Source organism: Urocitellus parryii, chromosome 2, assembly GCF_045843805.1.
Source record: "Urocitellus parryii isolate mUroPar1 chromosome 2, mUroPar1.hap1, whole genome shotgun sequence".
Lineage (NCBI taxonomy): Eukaryota > Metazoa > Chordata > Mammalia > Rodentia > Sciuridae > Urocitellus > Urocitellus parryii.
Window position 1 is genome coordinate 142,936,924 of NC_135532.1, and position 17,734 is coordinate 142,954,657.

At 40.0% G+C, this 17,734-nt stretch overlaps 1 protein-coding gene across 1 annotated transcript in view; it reads right to left on the minus strand.

The window, feature by feature from the left end:
• Positions 1-17,734, minus strand: part of LOC113178722 (serine/threonine-protein kinase PAK 3-like) — a 132,221-nt gene that overhangs the window by 82,384 nt on the left and 32,103 nt on the right. Inside the window, 1 exon segment of the mRNA XM_077795512.1 lies at positions 2,987-3,207. Within this exon segment, the coding sequence (XP_077651638.1) occupies positions 2,987-3,207 (221 nt within the window).

A 17,734-nucleotide genomic window follows, 5' to 3' on the forward strand; every position in this document is an offset into this window, starting at 1 on the left:
TATCTTTTGTCTTTCTTTTTATTTTATTTATACTCGGGTTGAACCCAGGGGTACATTACCCCAATACACAACTGCAGACCTCTTTAAGTTTTATTCTGAGATCTGGTCTGACTAAGTTGCTGCGGTTTACCTTGAATGTATAATCCTCCCGCCTCAGCCTCCAAGTTACTGGGATGAAGGCATGTGCCACTGGTTCATTGGTCTTTTTGATAATAGCCATTCTAATAGGTGTGGGAGAGTATTTCATTATGATTCTAATTTGCATTTCTCTAAGGATTAGTAATGTTGAACATTTTTTTCAGATTTCTCTTGGTCAATTGTGTTTCTACTGAGAATGCAATGATGTTTGAGTCACAATCTACCTTCAAATTTTATGTCGATTTCTGTTTTAGCAGAAGAAGGGATGACATGCATTGGGTCATGGAAAAAGGTCACGAGTGGTACTAGAATCATAACTACCGGGTCTATTGAGCTTTGGAGCAGACCATGCTAGCCTTAGGTTTTCTTTTTTTGTTTTGTTTTGTTTTAAATTAGGTATATATGAAAGCACAATGCATTTTAATTCATTGTACACAACTGTAGCACAACTTTACATTTCTATGCTTGTACCCGATGTAGCGTCACACCATATGTGCATTCATACATGTACTTAGGGTAATGATGTCCATCTCATTCCGCCATCTTTCCTATCCCCATGCCCCCTCCTCACCTCTGCCTCCCCTTTGCCTCATCAAAGTCCCTCCATTTTTTCTCATCAGAGAGAACATTCAGCCTTTGGTTTTTGAGGATTGGCTTACTTCACGTAGCATAATATTCTCTAACTTCATTCATTTACCTGCACATAATTTTATTTTCTTTTAATGCTGAGTAGTAATATTCCATTAGGTATATATACCACAGTTTCTGTATCCATTTGTCTATTCATGGGCATCCAGGCTGTTTCCACAGTTTAGTTATTGTGAATTGAGCTTCTATAAACATGGATGTGGCTGTGTCTCTGTAATATGCTGATTTTAAGTCATTTGGGTATAGACCTAGGAGAGGGATAGTTGGGTCAAATGGTGGTTCCATTCAAAGTTTTCTAAGGAATCTCCATACTGCTTTCCAGATTGGTTACACCAATTTGCAGTCCCACCAGCAGTGTATGAGTGTACCTTTCCCCCCACATCCTCATCAACATTTATTGTGGTCTGTATTCAACACACAGGGCACTTTCTGGTACAGCCACTGTTCTATGTGGTTTACATGAATTATCCCACAATTCCTGTTTTACAGATAGGAAAGTTGAGTGACCAGGGGCTAAGTGGCTACCCAAGGTCTACCTGCTGCTTATTTCTAGAGCTGTGATTTGGACTTATGAGGTCTGGCTCCAGTGTCCTTGCCACCAACCACCAAGCAAGGGACTCCAGGAGGAGTTGCAGTCAGGAGGCAGAGTAGAAAGGGAGTGAAGGTCGAGCATGGGATCAGTGCCTGAGATCGTGCTGCCAATAATGGAAAGGAGCCCTGACTGGGGAACCCCAGACGGCAGACCACATTTAGGTCCCTTGAGAATAGTGATCCTGGACATGGAGGGCCTCATTCTGAGCAGAGGAGGAAGGGCCTATGGCCTGACCTGGGGCTGGAAGAACCACAGGATGGAGGAAGGGAAATGGCTGCCAGGCAAACTCAATGATGGAGTGAAGCTGGATAGAGGAGAAGACAGGCAGACCACAGGGCTGAGGAATAAGGGCCAAGCTCAAGAGTCACAGGTGGGAGGGAACCACATATGGCAGTGGTGGGGTGGTGACTAAAAGGATGGGAGGTGATGAGCAGACAGGCTCCTCTGTCTTTTCAGTTTTCTCAGGGTCTGCAGCTTCACCTCCCCCACTGATGCTGCCCACCAGTCTTCCTGAAAGAGCCTTTAATCAAGCGAATGCCATATTAAAGGAATCTCACGGCAGAGATGCCCACTCCTATCATTCCTAGTCAACACTAAGAAGAAAAAGAAATAAAAACACACATGTTGGAAAGAAGGAAATAAAACTGTTCCTCACAGAGGACATGATTTTCCAAGTAGAATAAATTATAACACTCAGTGGCAGAGAACCTCGATTCAATCTCCAGAACTGGAAAAACAACACCACTAAGAACTTCTGTTCTTCGGAAGATGCTATGAAGAAAATTGAATGAAAAGCCACAGATTGCAAGAAAAGATTTGGAAAACATAGATCTCAACCCAGTGTACACAAATCTTATAACTTAGTAAGGTAAGAAAACAATATTTTTTAAAAGAGAAGTAGATTGGAGACAACACTTTGCCAAAGACCTACCAATGGGCAAGAAGACATAAAAATAAGCTCAACATCATTGCTCATTTGGAAAACATAACCTGGAGCTTAAATGAGATGCCACTACTCATTTATTAGAAAAGCTTCAATAAAAAGACAAAACAAAACAAGAACAAATGACAGTGTGAAATGTTGGTGAGGATGTGGAGCAACTGGAATTTTCATACTTTGCTGGTAGAAATTAGGAATAGTACAGTGATTTTGAAAGACAAATTTGGCAATTTTCTACAGAGTTCCACCTAAGAGTTACCTTATGACTCAGCAATGCCACCCCTAAGAATTGACCCAACAGAAATGAAAACTTAGGTTCTCATGCCTGTACACCAATGTTTGTAGCAGCTTTCTTTATAGCTGTGAAAAACTAGCTAGGCACAGTCGCCCATGCCTAAGTTCTAGCCACTTGGGAGGCTAAGACTGGAGGATTGCAAGTTCAAAGCCAGCCTCAGCAAATTAGCAAGGTTCTAGGCAATTCAATGAGACCCTGACTCAAAAGAAAAAAAAAACCTTTAAGAAAAATAAAGGGGGCACATGGATCAGAGATGCAGCTCAGTGGTTAAGCACCCCTGGGTTCAATCCCTGGTACAAACAAAACAAAACTAAAACACTGTGGAAAAACTAGATACAATGAACAATCCTTCAATTGGTGAATGTATAAATACTCTGTAGGAATGCTATTCCCAGTGTGGGCCCTTGGGACTGTGTGGCTAGCCATGGCTTTGTCCAAGGATAATGACATCACTGTGGTGGCCACAAGGAAGCCGATGCACATCACCAGCAGGGCACCCAGGCACAGGCAAAGGGACATAAGTAGCAGCAGGAACAGCCAGATGTTCAGATACCCCAAGCTGTTGCTCACCTGGCCACAGTGGTGGTCCAACTCCTAGGGGGAGAGGAGGCAGACCTCAAGGGTCTATCTGACCTGACTTCCATCACCCCCAAATGCTCAGGTCTTCCCCAACTCAGCCCTCTAGGCTGCCTGCTCTTGGCCCTACACACAGGTTCTCATCTCAAGGACAACCTGGCGTTTCCATGGTTAGGGCACAGTTAGCCCCATAGCACATCAGGTCATCTGTTCTGAGTGAGGTTTTTAGAGACAAGACCTGCCTGGTGTCACTTGGAGCAGGACATAAAAACTCTGGGCCTCTGTTTTCTCAGATACTGGGTGAGGATGAAAAAAACACCCTTGCCCAACCAGCCGCCTGCACTTATGAACCCGAGCAGGGTGGGCACATCAGAGAAATGCACTCAGAACCCAGGAAACCCTCCAACTGGGACACCCAGACCAAGACGGGCAAAGATCCCCAGGACCGGGCAGCAGTCAGCCTAAAGGGCTGGGAATCTAGTATCAGCAAGCCAGGGGAGGGCACAGTCACTGCCTTTCCTCCCCCTGACTCCACCAGGCTCAGCACAGAGTGGATGCCCTTTGCATGTCAGCACCTGTGCAAGCAAGGCCAGCCTCCCAGGACAGGTGCAGAAATGGAGGCATAACAGATGGAAGTGAGCAAGAGTGGCTGGGAGCCACTTTTAGCAAACTGGGAAATGGTCTCATACCCACCTGTGGCCCACTTATGCTGTGAGTTTCCTGGTCCTGACCAGGTGTCCAGGGATGGGTTGGTGAGTGGACAGGGAGGTGAAACACTCATGACCACAAAGATGTTACAACAGACACAGTGGAAGTTCTTGGGTGGGCAGTGGGAGGAGCAATGTGGGCACCAGGGCATTTGAAAGGTCCTTCGATACATCCAGGCCACATATGCTGCCCTCAGGGTTCTGTTTGATGGAGCCTCGCATGGGAAAAGTTTTGGGCAGTGACAAGATCCCTTTCTATCACTCTGCTGCTCAGGGCAGCCCCATAGCTGGAATGCAGGCATTATCTTCTTCTAGGATTATCTTCTATGTTGAAATATATATATTGTTAGAGAGGGACCTACCTTTGCTAGTGAAATTTATTTCTACATACTGTGCCTGGTCTTACAATGAAACCATGATATTAGTAGCAGGAAGAATTCTGGTAGCTCTTGTGCTATTTAGCTCCAACATAAGTGTAAAGAGTTTTGAGAACATTTGACTTTTAATTGATATTCTTCCCAGGGTAAACATAAACCCTTTCTAGTCAGTTCCATAGAGATGTTGTCAAGAGTAAAATTATACAATTTGCTGTTGTCTGGGATGGACTGTTGAAATACATATATTTACGTTGCTATAAAGAAGCTCAAATGAAACAATGAAATAATGAAATTGGGGGAAGAATTCACAACCCTGGGTACTGGCCTCCAAATACTTTACCACTTTGAAGATGGAAGAAAATATTCTTAGTAACATACTGACTTTTCCAGGTGAAACTTGCCTATACAAACAAAATTTGAATGTGTGATTTTACTTAAAATGTTTGTCCTGTCTCAGAGACCTGATACAAAACCAACCAATTCAATCAAATGCATAATCTATCTCTTGGATTGCTTTACGAATAAGAGAGGACAGATTTTTTTTAATAGAACAAGAATTTTATGCAAAATCTGAACTCTACTGTTCTTCATTGAGTGGGAGGAAAGGAGTGGAGGGAGTTTAGAAGGCTCTTTGAAGGAGAAGCCAAGTTATTACAGCAAGCTCCAGGTTCTTTGAAACTTGTCTTCCTGTCTTTCACTGGGCACAGTCAGTACTTCCACAGCCTGTCCACCTGGGAGGAAGGCAAAGCATGGAGAGATGGCAGAGGGGGGAGACAGGCAACTGAGCATTTGAACATATGTGCTTGCTCTGAGTGCATGGGTGTATGATTGGCAGATGGGGAATAGACTGATAACATTTGACTTTGAAATGACTTTGACCCCTGCTACACTAAAACTTGCTTTACCAGCTTGGAAGACAAATATGCCCGCATCTGTTTGTAAAGTTCTAACTAATCACTATGCCACCCCACAGGCAAGTTCATGGGAAATGTTGTTTCCTTCAGGACTTCCCACTGGGTTTGCCCAAGAATTCTCTCCAGCTCTCTTTGCCTTTAGGAACTTGGTGCTGGCAAAATAGGGGAAGGAAGAAACCCACAGGGTCCTGCCTGAGGAGACCCCCTGCTTCCCCTCAGTCTTTCATACCAACCAGTGCAGGGAGCCCACACTTGGGGAAGACTGAGGTCCTTTTGTTTTCTGACTGCATATGCTGCTTCTCCTGGCCTCTCCAGGGGAGCTTGTAGGGAGGTGGAAGGAGCTACTTGGAGTGTTTTCCTGCCAGCTGACCCCACACTTGGTCATCTCAGCCCACCAGAGAACTTCCAACATGTGAATTTTCAAAAGGAAGAAATCAGGAATTCTTTTGAGCTCCCTGACTTCTGCAAATTTGCCAGCCCTGTCCCTCAAGTAGGGCAGTGGGGTGCAGGAGGGACACACACCTGGCTAAGAAAATCTCCATGTGGTAAACAATCATAGGTGTAACTCTTCTCCTTGGCTATGGAGAATTCTGTCTTTGGTAGAAAGCTTCCACAAGACATAGTGGACCTGTGATGTTTCACTGTTTTACTTCCCAGAGATTTTTGAGGCTTGAGGCAAGGGCTAGTAAGAGGCAAAGCAATTTACCTTGACCTCAGAGCACTGCCCCAAGTAGAAGAGCCATCTGGTAGAAGCAAAGTTAGTTTTAGAGTCTGTGTGCTTAGGTATGTGCAACTAACTCAGACTATGTAGAACTTTGTCTCTGAACACTGCTTTTTTGTTCACTAAATGCTATTTTAAAATGTTCAATCCTATAGGAAAGTTTCAAGAACAGTAAAATGATGTGAACCATAATCTGTATACTTTTCTATATGTATATGATGTCAAGCAAAAATGAAGATTAGCATGACACCCATATGAATTCAGCTAAATTCATCAATTTTAATATTTTGCTATGTATAGGAAAATTCTCTTGTACCACCATACTAATATCACTTTGAGAAAATTTGATATTGATATGAAACTACTATCAAGGTATATAGTCCATAATCAAATTTTCCTAAATCCATTATAGTTGGATTTTTTAAATATACCGGATATGATCAAGGATCACATGTTACATTTTGTTGTCATTTTTCTTTAGAATCTTGTAATCTATAATGGTTTTCTGACATTTGTTTTTTATACAGCACTGACATTGTGGAAGTGTCCTGAACAGTTGTTTTGTAGAATTTGAATGTTGCTGATTGCCTCCTCATGATCTGTTTTAGGCAAAACATTTTCTACAAGAATTGGACAGATGATACTTATTTCATGGAGTAGGGGGTGGGAAACTTAACATCTGTTGTCCAGTACAGGTATTGTTGAACTTTGATCATTCAGTTAGCATGATGCTGTTTGATTGAGAAGTTAAAGTGTTGTCATTCAGGTTTCTCCTGACTTACTGCATATGCAAAAATAAATGTTGGTGAGGATGTGGGGGAAAAGACACACTCATAGATTGCTGGTGGAACTGCAAATTGATGTAATCTTCATGGAAAGCAGTATGGAGATTCCTCAGAAAACTTGGAATGAAACCACCATTTGACCCAGCTATCCCACTTCTCAATCTATTTCCAATAGACTTAAAATCAACATACTACAGTGATGCAGCCACATCAATGCTATAAAGTAGCTCAACTCACAAGAGTTTTACTATGGAACCAACCTAGGTGTCCTTCAACAGACGAACACATAAAGAAAATGCGGTCAATATGCACAATGGAATATTACTCAGTTTTAGAGAAGAACAAAGTGATGACATATGCCAGTAAATGAGTGGAAGTTAAGAATATCAGAGTAAGCAAAATAGGCCAATTCCAAAAACCACAGTTTAAATGTTTTCTCTGATATTTTGACACTAATTCACAATAAGGATTGTGGCTATGGAAGAATGAAGTTACTTTGGATTAGGCAGAGGGGAGGGAAAGGAGGGGAGCCAGGTATGGGGTGGGAAGAAGAGTAGACATTATTGCCCTGGGTGCATGTGTGACCACATGACTGATGTGATTCTATATCATGTACAACCAGAAACATGAGAAGCTATACTCCATTTGTGTATGATGTGTGAAAGTACCTTCTACTGCCATGTATAACTCATTAGAACAAATAAAGGAAAAGAAAAAAGAATGGTGGCAGCCAGGGGTGGAGGAGGAGGAATGGGAGTTCCTACTTACATGGTGGCAGAGCTTCTGTTTGGAGGGACAAAAGTGTGCTGGAAACAGAAGTTTGTACAATATTGTGAGTGTAATTAATGCCTCTGAGTTGTCTACTTAACAGGGCTAAAATGGCGAATTTAATGGTACCAGTCCTTTAAAACAAAGAACACTTTATTAAAATTTTTAACATTTTCCTTTCCAGAAAATTAAAAGAGTAGGATGCCATTCATAGTTTTTCTGGAGAACCTCCTTGGCTGCCAAGATGTGCAGAGTTAACTTGTGAGCCCTTTCGCCATGTTCGGGAGTGGGTGCTGCCAAAGAGAGGAAACAAAAAGTGCATAATTTAGAAGCAAAACATTTTATGTTCTTTCAACTAAGGCCTGAAGACTACTTATGAATACAATTGACTTAAACAACAAGTATTTTAATACCTGCCCCAAACCTCTCTTAGTCACAACCATAACTTTTATAAGCTGTTTGGAAAACAGTTGTTTTTAATTGTTTAAGTTTCTAGAAGTGAAATTATTTGTAATTAATGGATTCTTTTAGTATAAATTTTAGGTATAAAAAGTGAGCAAACAATAGAGACCCTCGCTGAGTTGCCTGTGACATGAAATGTTCCCATGTTGGCTCCTCATTTTCTTATTGATATCTTGCATTACAGTGCAGTATACTTACTACAATGATACCTATTGTGGATACAAATCTATATATTAATACACTTTTGTTGTTTTTTTGGAGGTGCTGGGGCTTGAACCATGGCGCTCATGCATGCCGGGCAAGCACTCTACCTCAAATGAACAAATACAGATGTACTTCTATTAATCCAAAGATGAGAATAGCCAACTGTGTGACCCCAGAGATCCAGGCTGACTGATTCACGTGGCCTGCCCCGCGGCTACAGAAAGTGTGGCGCCACAGAGAAGCGATTAATTAGCAAGAAGGGAGATAAGTGGCTGCAACTCTGTGGAATCCCGCCAGCCAAGCCTGCACTGACCCCTGGGCTGAGTACGGGATTTCAGACGGGAAGGAAGCGGTACAGTCCTATCCCCCACAGCGTACACTCCACCAAGGCAATCAGCGGCCACCATCTTGGAGAGCTGAAGTATCCACCGCCACTCTCCAACAGATTGCAACGATAAAACAGGTGTGTGTCACTCAGCTCATCCCCCAGACATCGGGGAATTCACATAAAATCTCTCCTAGGCTTTCTGGGGGAGGGAGTATCAGAGTGAGCCTGCATAAAGACTAGTTGAAAACTAGAGACACCTGACCTTCAACTCCCTCTCCCATCAGCAGCCAAAATGAAACCTGTCTAGCCAGTGCTGGGGGAGGGGCAAGCAGAAAAAATAAAAATGATACAGTGCCAGGGATCCCAACAGCCAACTGTGTGACCCCGGAGATCTGGGCTGACTGATTCGCGCGACCTGCCCCGCGGCTACAGAAGGCGTGGTGCTGCAGAGAAGCCATTAATTAGCAAGCAAGGAGAAAAGTGGCTGTGATTCGGTGGAATCCCGCCAGCCAAGCCTGCACTGAACCCCGGGCTGAGTACGGGATTTCAGAGGGGGAAGGAATCGGTACAGCTCTATCCCCCACAATGGAAACAAAACAATAGAGTGCCGGGGTTCCCAGTAGACACCCTCCAACCCAAAAAACGGCAGGCCCAGAGTACAGTTTGAACTGCCGAGAACCATCACTCAGGCGAAATCTGGTCTAGCAGGAGAAACCAAGACTAGCAGGAGAAACCAGGGAACTAGAGGCAAGGCCCTTGCGACTGGGCAGCTGGAAACCGTAGGCCCGCTGGCGACAGTTCACCCACTGCCCGCATAACTGGGCGGTAGGAGAATGCCCGCCTGCTGGCGACCGATCACCTGCCTGCGGCCTGTGATACTGGGCGGCTGGAGACCGCCTGCCTGCCGAGACCGGGAGCTGAAGCCAAACAGACAGTCCAGTCACACACCCCCATTAGGACACCCCGGCAAGGAGCCTGGGGCCTGACATAGCAGAGTAGTGTCGTCAGTGGAGCTCGGATGTCGGAATTCCTTCCCAGCGGAATCCACGTTAGCAGGCATAGTTTAACAACACAAAGGAGAGACATCAGAGTAATACAGAACCAAAACAAATCTATAAAAAGAGCAGAAACATGACAATCAAATAGAGCTGGAAAGTAACGTGAACAACATGAGAAAACAAGGGAAAAAGGAGTACAAACAATGCAAGACAACTTAATTCTACAGGAGGACATAGAAACATCAGAAGCAGGGATAGGGAAAGAACTCGGCATACCTAACTCGAATGGAAAGGAATATTAGAGAAGACATGAGACAGCAAGTCCAAGCAATAAAAGTATATTTTGAAAATGAATTAAACAAACAAATTCAAATGGCAAAGAACGAGCTCTACCAGGAGATAGAGATCTTAAAAAAAATCAAACAATAATCCTAGAATTGCAGGAAACTATAAACCAAATTAAAAACTCAAACGAGAATATTACAAATAGACTTGATCAAGTAGAAGTCAGAACATCAGATAATGAAGACAAGGTTTATCAACTTGAAAAGAATATAGTCAACACAGAAAAGATGCTTAAATCCCACGAGCAATCTATTCAAGAGATATGGGATGTCATAAAAAAACCAAATTTGAGAGTCATCGGGATAGAAGGCACAGAGATTCAAACCAAAGGAATGGACAGCATATTAAAAGAAATAATTCTAGAAAACTTCCCAGAGATGAAAGATGGAATGGATTGCCAAATCCTGGAAGCCTACAGGACCCCAAACATTCAAAACCATAATAGACCAACTCCAAGACATATAATTATGAAGATAGCCAACGTACAGAACAAGGAGAGAATATTAAAAGCTACGAGAGAAAAGAGGCAGATTACATTCAGGGGTAAACCAATTAGGTTAAAGACTGATTTCTCATCACAGAATTTGAAAGCGAGAATATCCTGGAACAATGTATTTCAAACCCTGAAAAATAATGGATTCCAACCAAGAATACTGTATCCAGCAAAATGGAGCTTCAGATTTGACAATGAAATTAAAATCTTTCACGATAAACAAAAGCTAAAAGAATTTGCAGCAAGAAAACCAGCACTGCAAAGCATTTTGAGCAAAATACTACAAGAAGAGGAATTGAAAAATAGTGCCCAAAACTAACAGCAGGAGGTAACTCAGTAAAGGGGGAGGAAAATAACCAAAAATTCAAACTAGCCAAACTAAAATAAATAAATAAAGAAGCATGACTGGAAGTACAAATCATATCTCAATTGTAACCTTAAATGTTAATGGCCTAAACTCACCAATCAAGAGACACAGGCTAGTAACCTGAATCAAAAAAACAAATCCAACAATATGCTGCCTTCAGGAGACTCATATGATAGGAAAAGACATACACAGGCTGAAGGTAAAAGGTTGGGAAAAATCATACCACTCACATGGCCCTCGGAAGCAAGCAGGAGTGGCCATACTCATATTGAATAAAATCAACTTCAAACCTAAGTTAATCAAGAAGGATAAAGAAGGACACTATATATTGTTAAAAGGAACCATCCACCAACAAGACATAACAATTATCAATTTGTGTGCACCAAACAATGGAGCTGCAATGTTCATAAAACAAACTCTCCTCAAGTTCAAGAGTCAAATAGACCACAACACAATAATTATGTGTGACTTCAACACACCTCTCTCGCCATTAGACAGATCCTCTAGACAAAAACTGAATAAAGAAACTATAGAAATCAACAGCACAATCAATATCCTAGACTTAACCGACATATTTAGAATATATCAACCATCAACAAGTGGATACACGTTCTTCTCAGCAGCACATGGATCCTACTCAAAGATAGACCATATATTATGCCATAAGGCAACTCTTAGTAAATATAACAGCGTGGAGATAATACCATGCACCATATCTGATCATAATGGAATGAAATTGGAAATCAATGATAAAAGAAGGAAGGAAAAATCCTACATCACATGGAAAATGAACAATATGTTATTGAATGATCAATGGGTTACAGAAGACATAAAGGAGGAGATTAAAAAATTCTTAGAGTCAAATGATAATACAGACACAACATACCGGAATCTATGGGACACAATGAAAGCAGTTTTAAGAGGGAAATTCATTTCTTGGAGTTCTTTCCTCAAAAAAAGAAAAAAACCAACAAATAAATGAACTCACACTACACCTCAAAAACCTAGAAAAGGAAGAGCAAAACAACAGCAAATGTAGGAGAAGACAAGAAATAATTAAAATTATAGCAGAAATCAACGAAATTGAAACAAAAAAAACCATTGAAAAAATTGATAAAACTAAAAGTTGGTTCTTTGAAAAAATAAATAAGATAGACAAGCCCTTAGCCATGCTAACAAAAAGAAGAAGAGAGAGAACTCAAATTACTAACATATGGGATGAAAAAGGCAATATCATAACAGACACTACAGAAATACAGAAGATAATTAGAAAGTATTTTGAAACCCTATATTCCAATAAAATAGAAGATAGTGAAGATATCGATAAATTTCTTAAGGCATATGATTTGCCCAGATTGAGACAGGAAGACACACACAATTTAAACAGACCAATAACAAAGGAAGAAATAGAAGAAGCCATCAAAAGACTACCAACAAAGAATAGCCCTGGACTGGATGGGTATACAGCGGAGTTCTACAAAACCTTCAAAGAATTAATACCAATACTTTTCAAGCTATTTCAAGAAATAGAAAAAGAAGGAGCCCTTCCAAATTCATTCTATGAGGCCAACATCACTCTGATCCCAAAACCAGACAAAGACACTTCAAAGAAAGAAAACTACAGACCAATATCTCTAATGAACTTGGATGCAAAAATTCTCAATAAAATTCTGGCGAATCAAATACAAAAACATATCAGAAAACTTGTGCACCATGATCAAGTAGGATTCATCCCTGGGATGCAAGGCTGGTTCAATATACGGAAATCAATAAATGCTATTCACCACATCAATAGACTTAAAGACAAGAACCATATGATCATCTGGATAGATGCAGAAAAAGCATTCGACAAAGTACAGCATCCATTTATGTTCAAAACACTAGAAAAACTAGGAATAACAGGAACTTACCTCAACATTGTAAAAGCTATATATGCTAAACCTCAGGCTAGCATCATCCTAAACGGAGAAAAACTGAAGGCATTCCCTCTAAAATCTGGAACAAGAGAGGGATGCCCTCTATCACCACTTCTATTCAATTTAGTTCTTGAAGTACTAGCCAGAGCAATTAGACAGACAAAAGAAATTAAAGGCATAAAAATAGGAAAAGAAGAAATTAAATTATCGCTATTTACGGATGACAGGATAATATACTTTACAGACCCAAAACGGTCTACAAAGAAGCTGCTAGAGTTAATAAATGAATTCAGCAAAGTGGCAGGTTATAAAATCAACACACATAAATCAAAGGCATTCCTGTATATCAGCAACAAAACCTCTGAAATGGAAATAAGGAAAACCACTCCATTCACAATATCCTCAAAGAAAATAAGATACTTGGGAATCAACCTAACAAAAGAGGTGAAAGATTTATACAATGAAAACTACAGAACCCTAAAGAGAGAGATAGAAGAAGATCTCAGAAGATGGAAAAATGTACCCTGTTCATGGATAGGCAGAACTAACATCATCAAAATGGCAATATTACCCAAAGTTCTCTACAGGTTTAATGCGATGCCAATCAAAATCCCAACGGCATTTTTTTGTAGAAATAGATAAAGCAATCTTGAAATTCATATGGAAAAACAAAAGACTGAGAATAGCAAAAGCAATTCTAAGCAGGTAGTGTGAATCTGGAGGTATAGCGATAACAGAGCTCAAACTGTATTACAAAGCTATAGTAACAAAAACAGCATGGTACAGGTACCAAAACAGGCAGGTGGACCAATGGTACAGAATAGAGGACACAGAGACTAATCCACAAAGTTACAATGATCTTATATTTGATAAAGGGGCTAAAAACATGCAATGGAGGAAGGATAGCATCTTTAACAAATGGTGCTGGGAAAATTGGAAATCCATATGCAACAAAATGAAGTTGAATCCCTTTCTCTCGCCAGCCACAAAACTTAACTCAAAATGGATCAAGGAGCTAGATATCAAATCAGAGACACTGCGTCTGATAGTAGAAAAAGTTGGCTACGATCTACATATTGTGGGGTCGGGCCCAAAATTCCTTAATAGGACGCCCATAGCCCAAGAGTTAATAACAAGAATAAACAAATGGGACTTACTTAAACTAAAAAGTTTTTTCTCAGCAAGAGAAACAATAAAAGAGGTAAATAGAGAGCCTACACCCTGGGAACAAATTTTTACCCCTCACACCTCAGATTGAGCCCTAATATCCAGAATGTAGAAAGAACTCAAAAAATTAAACAATGAGATAACAAATAACCCAATCAACAAATGGGCCAAGGACCTGAACAGACACTTCTCAGAGAAGGACATACAATCAATCAACAACTACATGAAAAAATGATCACCATCTCTAGCAATCAGAGAAATGCAAATCAAAACCACCCTAAGATACCATCTCACTCCAGTAAGATTGGCAGCCATTATGAAGTCAAACAACAATAAGTGTTGGCGAGGATGTGGGGAAAAGGGTACACTTGTACACTGCTGGTGGGATTGCAAAATGGTGAGGCCAATTTGGAAAGCAGTATGGAGATTCCTGGGAAAGCTGGGAATGGATCCACCATTTGACCCAGCTATCACCCTTCTTGGACTATTCCCTGAGGACCTTAAAAGAGCGCACTATAGGGATACGGCCACATCAATGACTATAGAGGCACAATTCACAATAGCTAGACTGTGGAACCAACCTAGATGCCCTTCAATAGATGAATGGATAAAAAAAATGTGGCATCTATACACAATGGAGTATTATGCAGCACTAAGAAATGACAAAATCATAGAATTTGCAGGGAAATGGATGGCATTAGAGCAGATTATGCTAAGTGAAGCTAGCCAAGCCCTAAAAAACAAATGCCAAATGTCTTCTTTGATATAAAGAGAGCAACTAAGAACAGCACAGGAAGGAAGAGCATGAGGAAAAGACTAACAGTAAACAAAGACGAATGGGGGGAGAGAACGGGAGAGAGAATGGAAAGCATATGGAAATGGTAGGAGACCTTCAATGATACACAAAATTATAAGAGGTTATGAGGGACAAGGGGGAGGGAAAAAAAGGGAGAGAATTGAACAACAGCAGAGGAGGAAGAGAGGGAAGATGGGAGGGGAGGGGAGGAGAGGGGGGATAGTAGGGGATAGGAAAGGTAGCAGAATACAACAGTCACTAATATGCCATTATGTAAAAATGTGAGTATGTAACAGATGTGATTCTGCAATCTGTATTTGGGGTAAAAATGGGAGTTCAAAACCCAATTGAGTCAAATGTATGAAAGATGATATATCATGAGCTCTGTAATGTTTTGAACAATCAATTAAAAAAAAATCCAAAGCTGACACTTTAGACATTAGAGTTCACTCTTTGTATTGGATTAAATAATTCTATGGGATTTGAAAAATGAATATTGTCCTGTGTATCTACCATTATAATATCATACTGAATAAATTCACTGCCCTAAAAACCTACTATTCATCCTCTTCACACCTCTGAATCCCTGCAATCAATGATTTTATAAAACTCCTCAAACTTGAGATGTCCTAAACATTCATGCTAGACACTGCCCTAGCATGGATGAACACTTCTAGCCCACATGCTACACTTGCAATTGAAGAGTATCTAGCCCCTTTAGATGGAAGGGCACCACTAAGCACTATGCTCTAAAAGATCTTTCAGAGAATAATATGCCCATGCCATAGGCATGTAGTCAATTATACAAGTTATTTTCCTGTCATAAATAAATAGATAAGACAAAATTCTTTCATGCCTTTTGGTGTTATGATATCTCAGTTTTTATCCATGAATACTATTTCTATTGTATGGATATAGCACATAAATTGGATTTCTTTTGTTTATATTGTGGTGCTGGGGATAAAATCCAGGGCCTCAGCAGGCTGGCATGTGCTCTACCACTGAGCTCCACACAGTCCTCACATTCACTTTTTGAAACACATCTTGTTATAGATTTAGGAAATATGAATAAAGATGCTATAAAAATTTTGCACAGGTTTTTGTGTGGACACATCTCAATGCATGGGGGCAAATACCTGGAAACACATTGCTGGGATAGGTGGTAAGGTCATGTTTCATTTTGTGGAAACTGAAAAAACCCTAATCTGGAGTGGAGCCTCCCACTAGCAATGCAGGAGTATTCCTGTTGCTCCATCTCTCATGTTTCACTTTCCTTAGTGATTAGGTAAGACTCCATCTTATTGAATGTTTGCATCTTTCAATGATCACACTCGATCATCACATGACACACCATGTCACACAAGACAAGATTCTTAGGGTGGTTGTTCTTGGCCTGGATGCTCTCATTGTCATTTTATATATGTATATCTCCTGCCTCCACTGTTATTATTTTTAGTTAAATGGTTTTATCTTTGAAAGATACTTTTATAAGGGACAGACATTTATTTATTCAGGCATCTAGAATTATTTTTGACTTTACTATATTTGAGGAAGCTGTTATTTAGCTTTTGGAAGATAGATTTCTGGGTTGATTTTTTATATCAGAACCTCATTACACATCATGAAAACCCTTGAAACTGTCTCACAACTCACTGATGCTATTGCATTTAAAAGTTGTTTTCATTTTTATCTTTATATTTCACTGTGATAGTTTCCACTACAATAATCTATCATTAATCCAGTCTCAAAACATTTTACACAAATATAATGCCTACCCTCCCTTTCACTTCAAAGAGCCAGGTGTAAGGAATATAGAAAACATAGCCTTCTGTCATGAGATGGGAATCCAATGGCAGTCCTCAGAGCCACCACATCACAGTCGAGCCCCCTTAGTACTTCTCTCCCTGGCTCCATCTGAGCTCATTACTGTTGAAATTCTCCTCAGCTGGGGAGGAATTTCACTCTCAACTGTCTTTAGAATGCCATCAAGGCTTTGAGATAAATGTCAAAAGGAGAAATAAAGTACATAATCTGGGGAAGAGGAAAGATCTAAATTTTAGGTAGAAGAGTTACCCACATTATGAAACAGAAAAAAACAGAGTAATGGATGATCTCTCTGGAAAAGGGGACAAAACATGGAAAGAAAAAAACAGTGAGTTAAGTATTCTAACTTTTAAAGAAGCCATTGATTTTTATTTTTCAAAAAAGTAGTTTTTGATAAGTACTCTTTAGGTAAAAACTTTAATTTAATCTTCAATTAATCTTCTCATAGTAAAACATTTTAAACGTGAAGGCTTTTTGAAATTATCTCTAAAAGTCAAATGCAAACAGCTGTTTTTCCAACACACATGCACAGATGTACACACCAGCTCATTAGTCACTCACTGGTCTTGTATGGCCATGTCATGGGGCAGTGAAAGGCCGCACGTCTCCATCACCATCACCTTCCTTCATTACTATTGCTGATGTTTCCGGCCCCTTGGTGTTCAGCTGTGTTCAGGAGCAAAGGAAGACAAGCCAGATTAAAATGTGACCAGGTCTCCTTTTATTAAACAAACTTTAAGAAGTTATTTTTTCCATAGCTAATTTTTAAATGATTAAACCTCACTGGTTACAATATATTCAATTAAAAAATAAAGATGATTTCTGAAATATAGAAAAGTAAATAAACATATATGATAAATATTCTGGAGTGCTATTTAGAAACATTAAATATTTCTTTACCTCATATTTTATTTTTTTAAACATTTTTTAAAGTTGTTGATGAACCCTTATTTTATTTATTTGTATGTGGTGCTGAGAATGGAACCCAGTGCCTCATGCATGCCAGGCAAGCACACTACCACTGAGCTACAACCCCAGCCCTACCTCTTATTTTAGAAATTAAAAAAATGAAAAACAGATTTCTTTTGGTAACATTAATTAGAGCAAGAACTATAAGAAATACATCATCAACTTACTGCTGGTGTTCCAGAAGGGAAGCAATCCTTCTATGAAAATGAAAGGGAAAGGAATGTTAACAATTTACCACAGAAAACTTTTCTATGACAAAAAGAAAAATAATATAAAAGAGGAGCAAGTGAAATGTGTTAAAACCGATTTCATTTTAAGTAGAATTACTTCTCTAGAAATATGATAGTAATAGTAACTTAAATAAAATTTATATAAGACTCAGCTACTAACTCTTTAATCTTAAT